At 49.0% G+C, this 19,745-nt stretch overlaps 1 protein-coding gene across 6 annotated transcripts in view; it reads right to left on the bottom strand.

The window, feature by feature from the left end:
* Window positions 1-19,745, bottom strand: part of CBFA2T2 (CBFA2/RUNX1 partner transcriptional co-repressor 2) — a 66,280-nt gene that overhangs the window by 16,449 nt on the left and 30,086 nt on the right. For all 6 annotated transcript variants that reach the window (XR_012045087.1, XR_012045088.1, XM_072878760.1 and 3 more), the window contains one exon: window positions 2,159-2,302. Coding sequence is in view for 4 of the 6 variants with exons in the window: in XM_072878760.1 (XP_072734861.1) it covers window positions 2,159-2,302 (144 nt within the window). In the remaining 2 variants the exon portion in view is untranslated. The remainder of the gene's footprint in view (window positions 1-2,158; window positions 2,303-19,745) is intronic.

Below are 19,745 nucleotides of genomic sequence, written 5' to 3'. Positions count from 1 at the left end.
CAGAGATGTCCTGCAGAGCCAGCAGGTACCCGCAGGGTTAGCTACCACAGAGTGCCAGCAAACGCAGAGCTATGTGAAAGGCAAGGCTTCTGGCAATTACTCATAAAGAGCATTTATTTCACAAAAAAAGTGTTATAAATGGGGGGAAAGCCGCCCAGAGAAGCTCGTCTCAAACAGCAAAGGACTGCGCAGCTCCGCGCTCTCCGGCGGCCACGACCGAGGCGCTTAACTCCCTTCTCTACTTCACTTCCTCTTATTCTTTCAAATGAAAGACGAGGGAGAGCAACGGGCTTTATTTATACCCCGGGAGAAGCAGGGGCTGTGCGACCCAGCCGGGGGCCAGGGGGCTGCGGGGGACCCTCGGGAGGGGCTGCAAGGATGGGAGCGGTGGACGTTGATGGACTCTGGTGATGCCACAGAAGTGGAGCGAGCGGCGTCGGGTCGGGGCTGCCGTTAGATGCAGCCCCTATAACCGCTCTCTGCGTTTTTAGGCTTACCCTGCCTGACCCTCCTGCAAACGGCGTTACCGCAGGGCGGCTGGCAGTTATCTGATCCTGCGCATCACCAGGATCTGCTCTGCCACAGACCACAGAGCCAGGCTGGGACCTCTATTTCCAGGTGAGAAGACCGTGCTGAAGCAAGCGAGGTGGCGTACTGAGACCAGTGGGATTACTGGTTTGGGGAGAGGAGGATGCTAAATTCCTGGGAACGCAAAAGTCATCATCTAGGGCTACTGTGTTAAATTCTGCCATAGATCCTCAATAGTCGAAGGCTTTCACTGCTTCTCCAGCCCTTTTGTTAGCGATCCACAGGCAGGCATGGCCTTCCTCCAGCGTGCTCCTCCTCGCCTGCCCAAGCCGTGGGCCTTTACAGGGCAGGGCACACACCCGCTGACTCTGACCAAGACCCTTCGGTGCAACTTCGGTGAGAAGTAAAGAAGCAAGAATGAACTTCACCACAGGTTGCATCTCTCATCTATCTTGGAAAGAGGCAATTAAGTCATCTGCAATCAGCAGATTCAGGCTCCTTGGCCCTTAACAGTGTGCCAAGCAACCTCATTGGAAAAATTAATTTCTGTCACTTTGCTAATGGTCTTTTTCTGCCTGAGCAAAAGGAGAGCCATTAAAACCCCCTCAGCGCATAAAGATGTGGACAACGTGTCTGGCGGGATAACCCAGCGATTAGTGCTATTGCCAGCATCATGCAATACATTAGTGTGTGTCCTGAAAGAGGCTGGATTGTAAATCTCCAAAATCCACTGCCAGCGTGAAACTGTGAGATATCCCAGACACTGCTGTGGACAGCAAAGCAATGCAGAACCAGCTAGGGAGACGGTCAGCGTGGGGGAAAAGAGGTGAGGAGAGCCTGGAAAATATGTACGTGCCAGGGTCAGATAACTCCATGCCCAACAAAGTAAAGCAGCTTTGCTCTGGAATAATGCTTTTTAAAAGGCATTATATGGCTTAAATGTTGGCTAAGGGAGAAAAAAAAAGACTCTAGGCTATAAGAAAAGGCTGTACATCCATCCCATCCGTGGAGTCACCTCTGAGCAGCACCCTGCTAGAAGAAGTGGGTGTGAGGCTGCGCTAGGGCTGGGCAGGACCATGATCGACTGTGGCTTAATAGGAGATTATAAAGAGAAGATGGAGAAAAGAGAATCTGGATGGACAGCAAGGAATTTCTGAGGCTGGGAAATTAAAAAAAGGAAAACTTTCTAATCTCAGCTGCAGAAACGCTGTCTGCAAAGTGAGATACAGCAGAGCAGGAATTAACTCCTCCAAAAGATACAGTGAAAAGCTCAGCTCTTGGCTTGTTTGAAGCCAACCTGATAAAAGACTTCAATTCCTTAAGGAGTTTATGACAGAAATCAAGGCTGCACCTGCAAAGAGAAGGACTCAAGGCAGTACCAGGAGCAAGGTAGGAGCAGGCAGTGGGGTAGGGGGGAATTACAGACCCTGTTATATGTCCTGCATACGTAGCAGGACAGCAGGAAAGCCCCAGTCCCCCCTTCCTTACAGCCGTGCAGCATGGTCAACGCTTGCCATGCTGGCAAGCAGCCCTGGCCGATGGCTGAGACATCCCCAGTGACTTCTACAAGCAGAGCCTTTCCTCCTGGCTAGGGCTGGTCCCCAGAAAAGCAGCGTTACTGGGGTCTTACGTGCAGTTGGGGTGAAGGACACTGGCCGGGGGCCGCCGGAGTTCACGGGGGGCAGTGGCGGCATGTTGGGAGGAGAGGACCTGGACTGTATCTTCACTTCCACGGGCGATCCGGGCATCACTGGCACCCTCTTCTCACCAGCAACTGTATGAAGAGAAGGTGGTAACACTTAGTGAGTCACAGACAGGCATTTCCCCACCCAGTACATGAAGTACAGTTGCAAGGGTGAAGATGAGAGGCAGGGGGGAAGTCACGCAAGGCTCCCACGCTGCTCTGCACGGCCCCGAGCCACCACAGGGAAGAGTCAGGGTACGGCCCCGAGCTGGGGCGCAGGCACCCAGGGTGCAGCGCGCGTCCCGGGATGCTGCTGGGCAGGATCAGTATGCCCGTGTTCACCATCCCAGTCTCTTGACCGCCCACACCTTCTCACCCCTCATGCCTGAAGATGCTTCCTCAAAGTACTTCTGCCTGTTTGCTTTGCTTCCCCCCCATTTAAGACCCCCTCCATACTCCCCAGGCATGCCCACGTGCACCTCGCCAGCACAGGGTGCGAGGTTTCACCTCCAGTCCTGCTCCCCAACCAGCAACAACACACTCCGAAGCAGCCACTTTGGCAAACAGCTCTCTGACCAGTTTCGCGTGTTTGCTTTGTTTTTAAAAAACCCCTCACAATTAAATGATCCTGCACCCCCTCTCCCTCACACCGGGGTGGTCCTCGCTGCCCAGCGCAGCCTCCCCATGCCAGCACGCATGCAGCCTTGCACGTGCCCTGTGTCCACGCTGCCTGGCCCCGAGATGGCCTCTCGGGAGGAACTGCAACCTCTCGCAGAGCCATGCAACAGGCGACCCGGTTTTTGGGGGGGTGCCAGCCCGGTGCGCAGGGTGCACTGGTGCAGCTGTGCCAGCAAGCGACCGAAATGGTCCCAGGGTTGTAAAGATGAGCTGACATTGGCTATTCACACCCTCTCTCCTGTGTGCAGTCTCTAGTGTCCAATACATCGCCAGCTCACACCACAGCTTCTTTTTCAGCCTCTGAGGGTCCCTCCTGCGGACCCAGGCTCTGGTGGGATGTCCCAGCTCAGCTGAACAGTGTGGCAACACTCCTGGCTCCAGTGGCTAAAAGCAGCCTCAGGAGGCACGCTTGAGGAGAAACGAGAGAAAAGGAGGAAATACGTGCTTATGCAAGCCTTGGGGTTTTGGGCGATTTTTTGGGGGGAGTTGTTTTTGTTTTTTTTCTTTTTTAAATCCAGACAGCTCAGCAGACAAAGCCTAAGCATCTCCAAAGCGCAGCTCCCACGGGAGCCACCACCACCCCGGGGTGCTCCGCATCACGCTGCTGGCGGCTCCAGCGCCCGCCTGGCTGCGGAGCTCACGACCCCAGACGATGTGACATGTGGCAAATCGCCCCTCCATGAACGTGGTCACTGCTCCCTGCTCCTCAAGCCGCCGCTCGCGTCGTTCGATTAGCTCGCTAACGAGTTGTGACCGCGCTCCAGCACGGCCCCGTGCAGGAACATCGATGGGTTCCCAGCACGCCCATCTGCACCCTGGCTTGGGAGGCAATGGAGGTGCAGACACTCATCTTTCACCTCTCTCCGGTGCATGCAAGCTGGGTTTCAGACCAGTGAATTTTCTCAGGCAGTTTTCGGATGTCGGCAAGCAGAAAAGTCTGCCGGAGCTTTAGGGCAGCGGCCAAGCGCACCGCTTTGGACACAAGCGAGCATTGCTGCTTGGTGAGACAGCCGAGGGGGCTCTCAGTGCACCCCCTTGAAGGGGGCACGGCTGAAAAATGACACGTGCACAGGGGCTCTGTGCCTCCCAGAACCAGTCCTGATGCCTCTTTAAGCCACAGAGGAAAGGTATTAAAAGTGCATACTGTAATCTAATCAAATTAGATTACAATCTAATTTGTAATCCACAGTTTTAATAAATATCTATCAGCTGTAAGAAATTCAGCTATCAAGTTCTGGCAAAGCAATTAAATGCTGTATTCCCATAAAGCAGGGAAGCACTGAATAGAAGGCAAAGTTTTGCACTGAAATACAGCCACAAAACCTGCTACTTCGCAACTCCTGACAACAAAAATGCTGCTTTCGAGAGCAGAGAAGACGCGAACTGGCACCCGAGCCCTTCGTGCTGCTGGCTGGAATCTGCTCCGTGAGCCACCAGCACCTGCTCTGCCACCACACACCAGGCACGAGCTGGCTCATTTATTTTCCTTATGGCAAGTCATCCTTAATGCCAGCAAGGTAACAAATGAAGTTCATTATTCCTAGCATGTTTTCTGCTGTTTGCAGGATGATCTGTGGAAGGGGGAGCAGAGATGAATACGTGCTCAAAATCCCTGTTTTGCTGCCCTTTCAGTGCAGCTGGAATAACCGGGCTGGTGGGGCTGGAATCGCTGTAAAACCTGCGTCCACAATACTTCCATGGCAGCAAGTTTGTGTCTTCATTAATTTAAGCCTGCTTTCAAAAAAAAAAAAAAAAAAATTGCTAGACTTTGCTTTCATGAACAAAGCGGGGAGATAGCGAAGCCATGGGAAACTACTATTAAACATATAATGACCATATTAATATAATATTGCAAACTACTATTCACATACATTTGGTCCAAATTTCGTATGATTAACACTGATGTGCAGACTCTCCCTGCCATATCCATGCGTGAATATGACGTTCAGATGAGTAACAATGTATTGATGTAGGAATATGACATCATTCAGGCACGTAGGTACCCATTCCAGCAGGTGAGTTCACTGGCAAGAACGGGAGGAGACAAACCCCTGCCTTTCCTCCCTCTCTAAATAAATGCAGCAAAATAGTCAGAGAGCAGGTTTAGCGCATGAAGTTAGGGGCATTTCTACCACAAAAAGTCCGAGTTCACTCACTCAGGCAGGGAAGGGAAACATTGCTAAATGACCCAAATTTTTCAATCAAAACAGCGCTAATTGTGCCTATCCACCACTCGGTGCCAGCTGCCTGATGGCCATCAGGGCACAGAAACATGGTTGCTCAGAATACGGGAATAATTGCAAAACCGTGAGCTAATACGCGAGAACCACGACCTGTTTGCACGCAGTCCCGGGACGGAGACGTGAGATGTGGCTCACGCTCTTCTCTGCAAGCTCTCCGCCCACCTCTACGCCTGCCCAGCTGCAGGCATGCCAAGGAGAGCATCGCATCGCTCCCTGCCTGCTGCTCGCCCTCTCCCACCGCGCACCCCAAATACCATCGCGCTGCCACCCGCCGCCTCATTTGATCTTCTTCACCCCCCTCCTACGAAACCCTGTTCCCCAGGCATACATGGCCAACCTGATACTGCCATGCTCTGGAGAGAAACAGAGCATGAAACCAATCCGTAAGCTTTCTCCTCTTTCCTCCTAAAACGCTCCTAGGGTACGTTAAGAAAGCAGAACTAATTTGGTTAACTTACGGGGGGAGAAAAAGCGCCACATGGAATTTATAACCCCAAAATAAAACCAGCTACTGCTGGGCTACTGCGTGAGACACCCAAACCGAAGCCCACAAGAAGCCAACACCTTCTTTTCTGAGCTCACTCCGACAGACAAGAAGCAAACAGGATTGTTAAATTTAAAAGCTTCCTGCTAATGACCTGGGGCATCTATAAACGCAGATAAAAAACATCTTTCTAAAACTCCTCATTTTTAGCCTAAATACATCCATTTAATGAGAATCATGTGAGCAAACCAGACTGCAAACGAGGACTTGAGTCAGCCTCGAGTTGACCTGGGGCTAGAAGTGAGCCAGTGAGACGGTCCCTGGAGAAACGCCGCCTTCCCGCTCTTTCTTCCGCACTTCAATGTTCAGAAATATTTACTGGCTCACCAACGGCAACATTTCGGTGCTGCCCCCAGATGCACAGAGAGGATGCCAAGATGCTCCTCAAAATGCCTGCAAGTCACTCCACCATATCAGCCATCTGACATCACGCTGAAGAGTCAAATGCCGTAATAGATTTTTGGATGATGCTCCAAGAAGAATAATTGTTGTCAATGACCGAATACTCCAAGTGTCAGAGCAGGACGCCTGCCTAAACTGGAAACATTGGGTTGTTTTCCTTCAAAAACTCCTCCTTCCAAACCCTACCTGGATTTAGAAACATTTACAAATGTTGTGTCATTGTTTTTCAAACAGTGCCCGCAGGACACAGATTGAATGTGTTTATGGCACAACACTTTTGCCGTCAAGCTGCCAAACGTCAAACTTTGCAGTGACACACACTCAACTTTGCACCCAGGACCTGCAAAGGTTAACCAGGGAAAGAGGCGTCAGCAACGTGGCCACCTGGCCGGGTGGGAGAGCTGCCTCCCCAGCCTTGGACACGCTGGAGTTTCGCATGGGAAGATGATTCACTCAGAGTAAAACGAAACCCGATCACGGAGATGCTGTTTTAGTCTTGGCTTGATGCAAGAATTTCATCTTCTCCAAAAGCCAATGAAGCCTGAAGACCAGATTTCACAGCGGTTGGAGTAACAGATTTCAGATGCTGCAAAGCTGCTGTCTGGGTGAGGACAGCTGTAGGCACATACCAGTTTATGCTGCGTGCCCTATATATTCGCTTGTCCCATTTAAGGAGCCCAGGTGTGCAGAAGACTAGAAAGCCCCAGAGCTTTGAATACACCTGAAACCCTTCATCCCTCTGCTCTCCAGCGACGCGCTGAAAGGCCGCAGTTTTATTTGACTCTCTGCGTTGACTGTTGGTATGCACCGTATTTCCTTTGCTGCTCCAGTTCACATCCTAGCGTAACAAATTAAAAAGGAGCATATGTCAAGATTAAGTGCAGCTGATGATTTTCCTTTCTGGAGAGGAGAAAGAGCTAAGTGAGACAACAGGACAGCACACCAGGAGAAACCCTGGGGTCTCGACTGGTCCTCAGAGAAGTCCCACTCCTGCGCTCCCGGGGGACCTGGGCTCCAGCTCTCCAACACAGCAGCACGTTTTAGAAGGGGCAGCTTCAACACCCACTTGAGACAGATTTCATCATATTCATTTTCTTTAAAGAAGTCTTCCACCTATGCTGTTTAGTACAAAGAGAGCGTTGCTGTGATAGGTGACCTCTGAAGAATGGCTAGCATTTACTCGTGTTGTGAACTGTATAAAGAAGCCGCTTTATTAATCTCTTCATGCCTGTGGGTTTGAGAAAAGGCACAAGAAAATAAACTAGTGACAAGTTAGGGAGTATCTCAAATACACTGGAATTTAAATTAATCCTTACATGCCTTTGGCAATTAGAGAATAAACTAAGTAATGAAAAAGAAATAAAAACACTGCATGAGGAAAACTGGATGTTACCTTCCCCCAAAAAGCAAGATAAGGAACCGGAGAAGAGAGCCAGGAATAACCCTGGGGGGCAGACAGACACAAACAGTCTCCTCCCCATCCGCTTCCCAAAGTTCAAAACATAGTTCCGACAGACAGCAGAATAACATCAGGATGGGAGATTTACATTTATTAACAAAAAGCGGATCTTTAACCTGTCTCGCATCCTTGCTGGGGCTACGAGTCCCGGGTTGTGTCTCGCACACGCGCGGTCGCATTCTGAAGAGGTGATGGGCAGCTACCAAGTGCCCGAGGCTGGCGGCTCCACCCTGCAGGATGATGCTCAAGAGAAAGCCTTGATCTAGCTGTGATGGCAGAGCCACGAGCTTGCCGAGAGCAAGGGAAGAGAGAAAGAGCCACTGCTACAGTGCAGAAAACGCGGATGCTTTATACGAATTTACATGGTAGCGTCTGCATGGGCACCATCCAGCAACCTCTATGAGTGAGCACATGGAGTACGTGCAAGCTCTTAAACCCTGCTATCAGCTCAAGACAGTAAAGCCTTTCCTCCTCCACAAGTCCGTGTCTGGGTGTTTGGAGGGCATGTACAGCATGAACATGGATATCTTCAAGCCATTCCTGATGCAGGTGTAGGATTCCCCTTGATTCACTGTCACGAGAGTTAAGAAGGAAGGAGGAACCTGCCTGGCCTGGGAGCAATTTTGTAGATCCTATTTATAAATAAGCTGCATGGAGTTGGAACTGCTTCTCACAAACCCGTTTGCCAGACTCGAGCGCTCCAGCTTTTTGTAGAAGTCAAAACATGAAACGCATTGGAAGAAATAAGAGAAAAACACATTAAACATGAGACAGCACTGCATAACTGGCAGGTATGCACAGGGAAGGGTTTGCTTTTCCCTTCTGCAGTTTGCGGGACAGAGAGAGCAGACTCAAAAATCAGACCTTGTCAACAAGGCTTTGACCATTAAGTGGTTAGATTGAAGGTCTGTAAATTAATGAAGTTCTGGTTTTAGTTGATGTCTTTTGAACAAAAGACTGTGTACAAGGGTTTGCCCAGTGATTCAGAGTCTCAGGAGAGAAAGTATGTAACGGTTTCATACAGAAAGAAGAGGTTTAATCAGAGCAGATGTTTTTGACTTTCATCTAGAACAGGCAGAATATGCTCATAACCTAAAAAGCCACTCCTCACCTCAAAAAAAGTTAAGAGTCCAAAATCATACCTGCCTCTTGAGAGCAAGGGACTGGAGAATCATCCCAGTAGCAGCAGCTGAGGTTAAGTCTGGCAGAGGCAATTCTTTGGTCACCCAGGAGCCAGGTCTGAGCTTGTTCTGGAGCCAAAGCACAGACAGATGCTCCCAAAGGCGATTCAGCCCATCCCAAAACATTCATCAAAGCAAGGGAGATAAGCCACGCTCCAGACACACCTCTCTCCTCACTGGCCCTTCCACCCTAGATGACCACTCGGACTAGAGGCATGAATTATAGATTGCCTACAAGTCAGTTCTACAGCCTAGAAACAGTCCTTTGAGCCAGAGGCTTGTTTCCCTACTGCTTACACGGGTAAGAGTCTCTGGATTAAGATAAAGCAACACAAAGCTTGTCTAAACGAATAAAGAGACCATTTGAAGGAGGGAAACTAAGGAAGGACACACCTCGGTGCCCTCTCTGGTGGTTGGCAGGACCCTGCCTACAGCCCAGGAGAGCTGTTTTAAGATAACTAGCTCAATATATCGTCCTGGAGAAAAAGCCAGGGAAATGGCCCAAACCCATCCATTCCAGCCCAAACACGTCTATGATGAAAAGGACACGCTGCAGTTGGCTTGCGTCGCAGGGTTCCCTGTTGATAGTCTGAATGCAAACGAGAGGCAGCATCAGTGTAACCTGACCTGATAATGTAAATAGGGTGAAATGAAATATGGTTCGCCACCTCCCCAGCTTTGGCGAATGTTTATTTTGAATAACATGCTTATCTGCTCCAACTGCTCACCATCTGTTTTCAGTCTCCACCAAGCTAATATTTTTCACATTTAGGAACTGAGAAATGGGAAGAATTACATTTAAATTTTATTAACATCTTTCCTCCGCTCTAAGGTTGCCTTTCCCTCCCCTTGACGGCTCTAAGCCATCTGTAGAGCACCTTTGCAGTTCTCCAAGGCATGCAGATGAGAGGTTATCTACATGCAAAGGAAGAGTATTATTACTCAGACTTGCAGAAGACGCTGTTTACTGCTACTCCACTGCAATCCCTCCATCACCTGCTTCCAGATAGCTTCCCCCAAGCTCAAACTGAAATCACATTGTCGAGGAAAGAGCCAATATTTTATCATTTTGCAGCATCACTGCATCAAAAAGCGATGGAGGGGGAAGACTGAAGATAAGCATTGGAAGGAAACAAGGCAGCCAATACAGCAGCCCTAGGAAAAAAAGGATGATTGGGTTAGTCCCAATTTGGTGGAGAGGGAGATGTTAAGAGGTTTGCAGTCAAGATTGCATTTCTATACAAATATTGGCATTTATTTGCATGTAGGGTGGTTTCCAGAGGTCTCCCTTTGTTCAAGTCAATAAATGATAATTTACAACCAGAACTGGGAGACACGAGCGTGTCACATAAACAGGTCAGCAGCAAATGTTGGTCAACTGAGGCCCTTCTCCATCCTCCTCCCTCCCTCCACGCCAATGCACGGAGTTGGCTAAGACGATACTATAGCATCTGTTGCAGCGGGTAACTTATGTTACTGTACAGATACTTCCTCCACTAAATGCGATCAGCCTATTTTTACCCTGTTTAGCTTGGTTTTATAGCACATCTAGGCTCCTGAGCTGTAAGATGCTGTGGGAGTGGAGAGGACTCGGCGCCTCGCAGGAGAGCCTCGCATCACACAGGAGGGAGCTGCTGAGCCTGGGATAGGCATTTTATAAATCAAAAATAAACGCGTGTATCTCCATTGCCATCTATTCCTCTCCCACACACAGCTGTTTCACTTTAAATCTCAATTCAATGTGAAACTCAGATAGAAGAACTTGAAAGAGCAAAGTATGTTATCATTCGCAACCAGTCCAGAACGCAGTTAATAAGGGAAATAAGATTAATAATTTATTCCTGAAGGCAGACTGCAGATCTTTATCCATCTTGCCCTTCAGTGATTTTTATAAAAACCTATTAATGTGCCTGGCTCTACAAACTCATCAGTAGCACACGTTGGACTTCACCGCAGTTCTCTTCTGCTGTGTTCCCACCCTGACAAGACGGCTGAAGCTCCAGCTCTGCCGTCACCTTGTCCACGTCAAACCCATCAGCACAAACCCACCTGCACGGCATCCCTGCCTCCTTAGCTCTGGTTTCCTCTCGGTCCATGGACTCATACCAGGGCCAGTGGTGCAAACCCATGGACGCAGGATCCATCCCACAAACTACAGCATCCAACAGCCCCCAGAGTGGGGTATACATCAAGCCCCCCAAGTTCTGGTCATCTTGCTTCTACAAGAACACAAACCACTTTGGGGTGGTACCCCCCACTCTCCTGCTCTCTCTTCCATGAAGGAGCACGGGAATGGTTACTCAGACCGTGAAAGCTGCCCTAAAAACGGTACAGCAGCCACCTGGGAGCTGTTGCTGCTCTTACCAACATGCCATAGCAATTCCCTGCCCACACAACTAAGTTTTGGGGACCCGAGCTCAACTCTTGAAGTCCCTGCCCACAGCTTTTGCTCATGGGCTGTCTCACAGGGATGCTCTGAGCACTGCCGGGGAGCCCGCGATGCCCCAGGGCGGGGAACCCTCCTCATCCTCGCCAGCCGCTTGCTCTGCCCCCATCAGAGACAGCCACCCCGAAGGGAGGGATATACTCCTGGAATATATCCCAGCAGAATATATTCCTGGAAACCAAAGCCTACAGAGCAGCCAGCGGTTCTGTTTTAGGATGGGAAGCGTTTTGGGGATTGGGGGAGCGCTCCTCCCTCGCCAAAACCGCCCCTCTGGTTGCTCAGACCTCCCTGGCCGGGGTTATAACCTGGGACACAGGCAGGGGCTAGGCAGGGCAGCTGTGTTCAAGCCGGAGATCCTTGCTAATTCATTTGATTAGTTACTGCTAAAGTATTTTGGTAATTTTTCATTAGTTCGTTGTTCCATTTAAAGTTACAGAATCAAGCCTTTTTTTTTTTTTAAAAAAATCATCCACTCCTATTACAATATTAAGAAACATTTACTCCTCCGCACTATTTACTTATTAGGCTAAAGCACTCTGAATGAAAAATGAAAGCAGTTACAGATATCAAACAGGCAATTATCACAATCATGGAAAAATTAGTTCTTAAAAGTCTCAGCCTGCCACACTGCTCTCCAAGTCCTCCAACTCCGAGCAAAACGATGGTGGCGGGAGCAAACTTTCCAGATGGGAACATCTGTCTCTCATTTGCTGCAGGGAAAAAAACACCAGGAAGATTAACGGCTCCCGAGTCCAGTGGAGCCCAGACACAACCCGTACAAAAGGGATACCATTTAGAAAGAGACTTGGAGCAACAGCTCGGTATCAAAGATTTTTTTTTTTTTTTAAATTATTATTTTGTGGGGCTTCTACATACAGAGAAGTGTTATGTCAGGAAAAAAAAGAGCTTGAGTTTCACTTATAGTAAATGCTATGTATAGTGAAAGCAAGACTTGAGTTAACCATGCTTATATGAATGATATACAGCACTTTTACCATCTCAGATACTTTTTAGATATGAAGTCATTAAAAAAGTTGGCTTTAAGGGGTTGCCCCCAAAAGGTCTGAAATCGCTCCCTGCCCAGAGCAGCAAGGCCATGGACAGGGCGATTCCCCCCTCTGGGGTCCAGAGAGTAAACACCAAGTCTACTCCAGAGAATAAAAAGTGACCCAACACGTGGGAAACTCGTGGCTGAAGGACACGCTAACCCAGCCTCCCCGACAATGCCAGCACCGGACGTCCATTCCGCTTATTAGTATTCTTTAAACTCTGCCGCAGTTTAGGACCACGTTTACGAAGGAAGGCAGGCATTTTGCCCAGGCTCCCTCCTCTCCAGCCGCCCGTGCACACACCATGCAGCCCAAAGTGAAGCGTCGGACACTAACGCTCACTTCTGCCACGGTCCAGCAGCACAGCGACTGTGCAAGACGTGCGAGCCGTCCTCTGCACTTCAACACCAAAGCCACCAGCTCTGCCACCGCTCCACACCCAGCACCGGCGTATCACAGCTTTCCTCCCCATCTTCGACCTTCCTCAGCAGCACTTTTTGACTGTGGAGGGACCCATTATAGTAACTCAAACTCTTCTTATTTCTAAGTAGCGGTCTAGTTCTGATGCCTATTCAATACCCACCGGTTTCAGCTGGAGTAAGCCCTCTCTGGAAGAGCACCAGCCTGTTGTACAGGGTAACAACATTAAATGCAGTTAATTCTGAAACAGGACCCAAGTGCTGAAGAAAGAAAACTTCAGAAGGGATGCAACTGCCTTTAAAACTTTAGACTTTTGCAAGAACTGGTTTAAACCAAAAGTTGTGCTAAACTCTGTTGAGGTATAAAGAAAATAATTTGTTACCAAAAATTCCATAGGTTATATAGAAGAACAACTGAGCGCTGTAATTTTGGGAGTGGCAATCTTTTTTTCTTCCTGCTTAGGCTAAATGCCGTACAGTAAATAAAGCTGCAACTTTTGTACCTGTAAAATTTTGGGCGACCCAAAAGGGGGAAAACAGTGAAACAAGCTCTAACTTTTGAAAGTGTTTTCCAACTTAACAGAGGCTTTGAGACAGCCTTTAGGATATGATTGTATTTAGCACTCATAAATCCTTTTAAAACTTGGATTGCTGGCCATTTAACAAGCAGCTCCACCCTTCTCCTGCTCTCCAGATGAAACACATACGCACTAAGCTCCATTTTGTTACCTTCTCCAGCCCAGCAGTACTGAAAAAGTGGTGGTAGAGCCCAGGGAGCAGTGTTTAATTGGCATCTTCTTATTACTAATTAGCTGCAAGGGGCTCTCCACAGCTCATAATGGTCAACAGAAATGCATCGACTGATTTAAACGGGCTTCGGAGCAGCAGAGATGCTGGAGCAGGCTCCTAGGAGTGACCTCGCTGCAGCCGGGGGAACCCAGGCCACCACCGTGGCTCCCCGTGGAGGAGCCAGCGCGGGGTCACCCCGACTGCAGCCCTTGCTGGGTTTCTCCGGTCGCAGGTACAGGTCTGGAGGAGCCTCGGGGAGGCTGTAGGGTTGTCTCACCCAGGGGAAGCGTTCCCGGAGGGTTTTGGCTGCTATGCAGCTTCTCTGCAGCACGTCCTGCACAAGAGCCTCTTGCATGGACGTTGCAATTAGAGGTGTCCGAGCAGACACAACATCAGCAGTGCTCATTGCTCAAAATCCATCAGCAAGACCTCGACAGAAGAGATCTAAGCCACAAATTCATCTCACCACTGCTCAACAAACTCCATTTGAAAGTCTGGGACCCCACGCCTCCTCGGCTGCCCTACTTTATTCTTTAACAAAACAGTTCAGAAAAGGGGAATCTGCAAAAAGCATTTCAGCAGCAGCAGCACTGCGATTTTGCAGCGCCGTTCCGCTCACAGACGGCCGAGGCGAAGAGCCGCCAGCGCTGCACAGCAAGGCCACAGCTACGACACCGCAGCAGCGCCCGCTGGCAACGCAGCCCTCTTCCTCCTGCCAGGCTGCTGCAAAAACCTCAGGCGAGCGCTGCGAGTCCGGTATTCCCACGGCTTCCCCAGGGGAACACTGTTGCCCATCCAGGCCCCTTCCCTGGGGATTTTTGCTGGGTCCTGCAGCTTCCATGCTGCGAGTCTGGTTCATTCCTGGAAGCTGGGGGGGGGGAAAAAGTGATGGTCTATTCTGAGATACCAGGCTAGCAACCCTTCTTTTTCACCACCTGGTATTTTATATCCCAGCTCTTAGTTTCAGTAGGAAAAATAAAGTTGGGGAAGAGGAGGTAATTTTCTAGCCAATTCTGTAAGAAATTTAGCAGATGTCAGGAAAGATGCTGTTTCTGGGTCAGCGCACTGAACCCCTTTGCTCAAAGGCTTCCCACCAGCGGTCCCTCTCTGCTCGCTGCAGGATGAATCCCTGCCTGCTTGGGAGCAATCATTTAGGGAGTTTCCTTTGAGAAAAGCGTCACATCAAGCAGGGGCCATTTTGCTTCCTGGTGCATTTTTAACCCCTGACTCCAAGCAGCTAAGTGCTGGTGTGAAGCCTCGTGCCGCAGTGCCGGGGGAGCCTGGATCCCAACGCCATGGCTCCTGGGGCTTCCAGTCCTGCCCACCGCTGCACCTCTGCTCCCTGTTAGCTGCTGGGAACCAGTCTGGTCACATGCAGCACCAGTTCCTACTGGGATATGTACAGGTTGTTTTGTTTGTACAGAAGCTCCCACAGACCATTAAGAGGATCTTTCAGACCAATAGGTCTCAGGTAAAAAAATCCCTGCGCCCCAGACCTGAGGCTCCTGGCTGCAGACTGTCAGTTCAACACCCATCCGCTCTCCAGCCCGCCATGCGGGAACTCCCAAGTAGCTCATAACCATGACGCTTTGGGGATCAAAACTGCAGGTTTTCTGCTGTCCTCCAGAGCCCACGTGAACCAGGAGAGGCATCAAGAAACCCCACAAGCAACTCCCACAGCGGGCAGAGCTGGCGTGGGCTCTGCTGCCCAGGCAGCCCCAGCAGCACCCTGCGGGGCAGCGGGAAGAGCACCCACACGTGAAGAGCGATGGCATGGCCTGGGCTGGCAGAAAGCTGCTGACAGCAAGGTTTACTCAAGTTTTGTGTCGTCAGAGAACCCAGAAATGCTTCAACCACAGCAGCAAGAGGAAAACACAAGCCTCCTTCGGGAGAGACAGCCCTTGTCTATGTAAGCTTGTCTTTTTACCTGAGCATCCCCGAGATCAGATTGCACCTTCACGGTGATCCTGCTTGACCTGCCTCACTGGGTACAAACATGGGCATTGTCCATGCCTTGGACAAGTTCTCAGTCCTGCACTACTCAGCCTGACCGGAGAGGCAAGTACAGACACACCTCACAGAAACATGTAGCCGACGTAGGGCAGAGCCATCCCGGAGCACCTTGGAAGATCATACAATACGAGGTAAAAGGGGAACAGCCTGGAAATCATTAGAGAAGGACATCTCATTTAAAATAACAGGATGGACTCAAACCCACCACAAATTCCCCTTAAAATCATCCAGTAATTGAAGATTTAAGAACTTTAAACCTGGTTACTGAAGACATACAGGAGGAGGTTTAGGTCAGAAGCTTTAAAACAACAATTTAAGAAGACATCCCTCTCTCAGTCCTCCATCTTCCAAGCCGTGCTCCTTGATGATTTGGTTCCCACCACTATAAATCAACCTAAAAAACCACCACTGACCTCAAAAAATAGCCAGTACTGAGCAAATCTGGATTTCTTGTAGCATCACGAACACCGCTGAGCATGCGGGGATCTGAAGCTAATGAGAACTGGTACAGCAGATCTGGCGTCTAAGGGGTGAGGGTATCCAGTGAGTAGAAAATACTCAAACTGAGTAATATGGGAACTGAGATTAAAAAGTGTATGCATACAAGACAGACCCAAAGTACCAGCGCCAACAGCCCAAGCACCGCTACCAATAACTGGTAAATAACGCCACTTAAAAAAAAGCAAGGCCATTCCTTAAAGAAGTGAGAAGATCAAGGCAGAACACCACATTTAATCCATAACAATCAATTAGATCACAGAGAGGCACAAGTAATACCAAGGACACCCAAAGCTATTACCAAAAGCCTAAATTAAACTGGAAAAAACCAAAACTGTTTGTTAAGCACAGAACAGGTACAAGTCCTGACCACCTGGAGAAGGAAGGAGTCCAGAAGCTCAGAGTCCGAAGGGCTAATTTAGGTGAAAACAATGGTCATTTCTGCAAAAACAAAACAAAAAATCCAACCCAAACCAAACCACCATCCAAGTTCTTCTACAAACCCAAAATGAAACAATAAAGGAAGGACACAGAAAAACAATCCCCCTTGAGTCCCTGAAGTCCTATCGATTGCTCTCTTTTCCAAATCTAAAGCAGAGTCCAACAGGGAGTCTCCCTTCTCTGGATGGAGGCTGAAGAGCAGCAGCTCACCCACCACCAGCCAGCTCCAGGGCTGCAGTTCCAGCAAACTTTATCCAAAACTGGGCAAGTTGTCCAAGAAATCAAGGAGGAACTTGGAAAAGATTTGGCAAATCTTCTTCATACCCATTATTTACAACTTCCTACAAGCACCGAAGTCCGAACCGAGGACCACAAGCATTCTTCACCCCACAGCCTGCTGTGGCTTTACTACTGCAGCCCTTGCACCAATGCTGGCAGCACTGCATGCACTAACAGCCATCTTGCTACCCTGTCAATGTACCTAAGGTAGCCAAGACTCGCTAATCACACCATAACTCATGCTGGCTCTCTTTAGAGAGCATGCCTCATTCACTTGGGCGCTAAGTACATTAACTGCTGCCCAGCTAATATTCACTCCCGATCAATGACACACGTAGGAGCCCTGCCAAGATGACAATTCTGCCTCTTAAAACCACTCCTCACGTCGCTACACAAATCGCCCTTCCCCCTCGCCCCAAACCCCATCAGCATGTGCAAAGCTTTCCACCGTCCCACGGAGCTGGAAGCACAGGAGCAACACATTTAGAGACGGGTTTTAGAGGTGTTTAGGAGCCTCATGATGTAGATGGGCACCTACACACCGTTAGGAGTGGGGCCACTGGTGCGGTGCTGGAGCACCACGAGCCGGCATCTCCTGCAGAGCCCAGACATGGAGAGATGGGGGTGGACAGGAGAGCCTTTAAAGCTCACTACTTCTTGGTCTCTTCAGGGCATGACCCCAGCAGAGATGGAAGCACAGCAGTAACTGTCTCTGCTGTGCCTCCTCCCCCTCTCTCTCATGGGAAGCAGAGGTGGAGATTTTCCATGGATAACCTCTGGAGATTCAGTGACGCACAGGGACCAGGGAGTGAAGGTGTTGGCTCAGCTGTCGATGCACTTGCTTTCAAAGCATCAGGCTGCAACACAGCACAGAAAAGACTTTCCAACTCGTCATTCTTAGGGTTGTCCTAAACCAGTTACTAGTAACCCACATCAGCCTGCTCACAAGGGAAAGACAAAGATGATGTTAACCAAGAACTGCAACCACCAAAACTGCAAACCCAGGAAACAGAGAGCCCGTCCCACAAACAAAAAACCCAGCGAAACCTCAAGTTTGTTTTAAACTGCTATTTTCCTCTCCCGGTCACAGCAAAGCCTGTGACACAGTGCCTATAAATTTCCTCTAATGATGCAGCAGCGAGCCAGAGACCCATCTGTGCTTGGGCACAGGTGAGACGTTTCACTATCGTGTAAGTGCAGGCTGCCTTTCAATTACACTCACCAGCCCATTAGGCAAATTAGATTTGCATATGAGAGGATGACTAGAAAGTCAAGAAACAGGCCCTGAAGTAAAATACGTTTTATAACCTACATATCCCTGGGAAGATGTGGACAGTAAGTTTGCTGTTCAACCCAGGGCTGTGTTTGATGTTCGTGTTCTCCAGGTTTCTGCTCTTAGCGCTGGCATATTTTTGAGGACAGTCTCTCCACCATGCAGAACTGAAGCCAGACAAAGACATCTGCGTACCCTGCATCCCCACCTCCCTAAAAATATGCCCGTTTGTGCAGGGCTTTGCATCATTTGCAGGTTCTGCCTTGCAGTATGCTTGATAGTAGATTAAAATATTACTGGCCCCAGGGAATTTGAATTGATTCCACCTGGGTTTCAGTAAATATACCACTGAACTACAGAATTATTTCCAGCACACTAAGAAGGTACACTGGCCCATGCTGCCCAGCGGTATGGGATTACACTGGTGTCCCATGTCACCGAGGACATTCGTGTGGACTAAACGGTCCTGCTCAGGTGATCCTGAAGAATTAATCTGCCCACATGTACTTTTTTTTCCTCCTGGTGAGTGTATGCAAAACAGAGACAACCTAGCTCATCTCCCAGAATCCAGATGGCACTTGCAAACCTTGTCTGTGTATCAAATGTTGTTTTTTAGATCAAGTGTCCCTGGTTGACAACACAGAACTTCACGATGCTATCTTTAGAGAGGCTTCTCTGCAAAGAAACACCCTTTGAGCATAAGTTACAGGGAATATGCTAATGCGGCAGGGTGGTTTCAGCGGACGCAAATGTATCTGTTTCTGGGAGCTCGGATACCCCAGAACAAGCTGAGCCTGGCTGAAGATGAAGGGTCATCCAGCCCTCCTTTTAACACCAAGCCCCTACAGAAAAGATGCGTCAACAAGTTAAGGCTGCAGAGAAAGGTTAACGTACACCGCTGGAGAGGCGCGGGATGAGCTCACAGCAAAGTCCACTCACACAAGAAATATGCTTACCAAAAAACCCTACTAAATAAGTTAGAGTAGCTGAAAACAGACAGCAAAATCTGAGACTTTTCATTCCTACATTTCTCCTACAGTTTTAGAGATTCTTACCCTACTTTCCTGTTCATCTAAATGCAAGGGTCTGATAACAAACCAATGGTTTTCTTCCTCAAAGTCTTCATTTCCTCCTCCAGATTTCATGTAAAGATAAAAGCAGCACATGCAAAGTAACTTCTTTTTTTTAAAACAGTCCATTTAATAAAGAACAAAACTCTACAAAACTTTCAGTTTCACACATTCCGGAGATGGTAATGCTATCCTCAACAAAAAAAAATTAGTAGTAGTTGTTAAAAATAACCCCACCACCCCCAAAAACCCCACCACCCCGAGCTGTTTTCTATGCTCCTCAGCTCCAAGAACAAGAATCATTACCTGCATGTGAAAAAGCATGAAAAACCCCTGACCTGTCCACACTCCCACTAAGCAGCAAAACGGCATTACAAAAGCCAGGAGAAGACAAAGGCGGCTGCAGAACCAGAGAAGGTTACGATACAGCTCATCCCCTGGATCAGAAGGTGAGACCAACAGCAGCGAGGTGGCTGAAATAACCCCTCGCGCCCGCTGCTGAAAAGAACATTTCAGAACAGCGACATCAGGTAAAGCAGCTTCTTTTGAAAAAAGAAAGTGATCCAGGAGGTAGCTCCTTCCATATTGCAGGCGCTCACAGTAAACACCATATGGCCTGTTAATTTAATTAGGGAGAAGAAACCCCCTAAGTTTGAGATTTGACTTTGAAGGGTTTAAAACAAGTATGAGGAAAATCGCTCAAGATACCCTGTTAGGTTGTCTTGCTAGCTTCATCCATCCTTCTGACC

The sequence above is a fragment of the Ciconia boyciana genome, chromosome 14 (genome assembly GCF_034638445.1).
Source record: "Ciconia boyciana chromosome 14, ASM3463844v1, whole genome shotgun sequence".
In the NCBI taxonomy this organism is placed as follows: Eukaryota; Metazoa; Chordata; class Aves; order Ciconiiformes; family Ciconiidae; genus Ciconia; species Ciconia boyciana.
The sequence above is the reverse complement of the archived record's forward strand: the minus strand, read 5'-3'. Positions and strand labels throughout refer to the sequence as shown.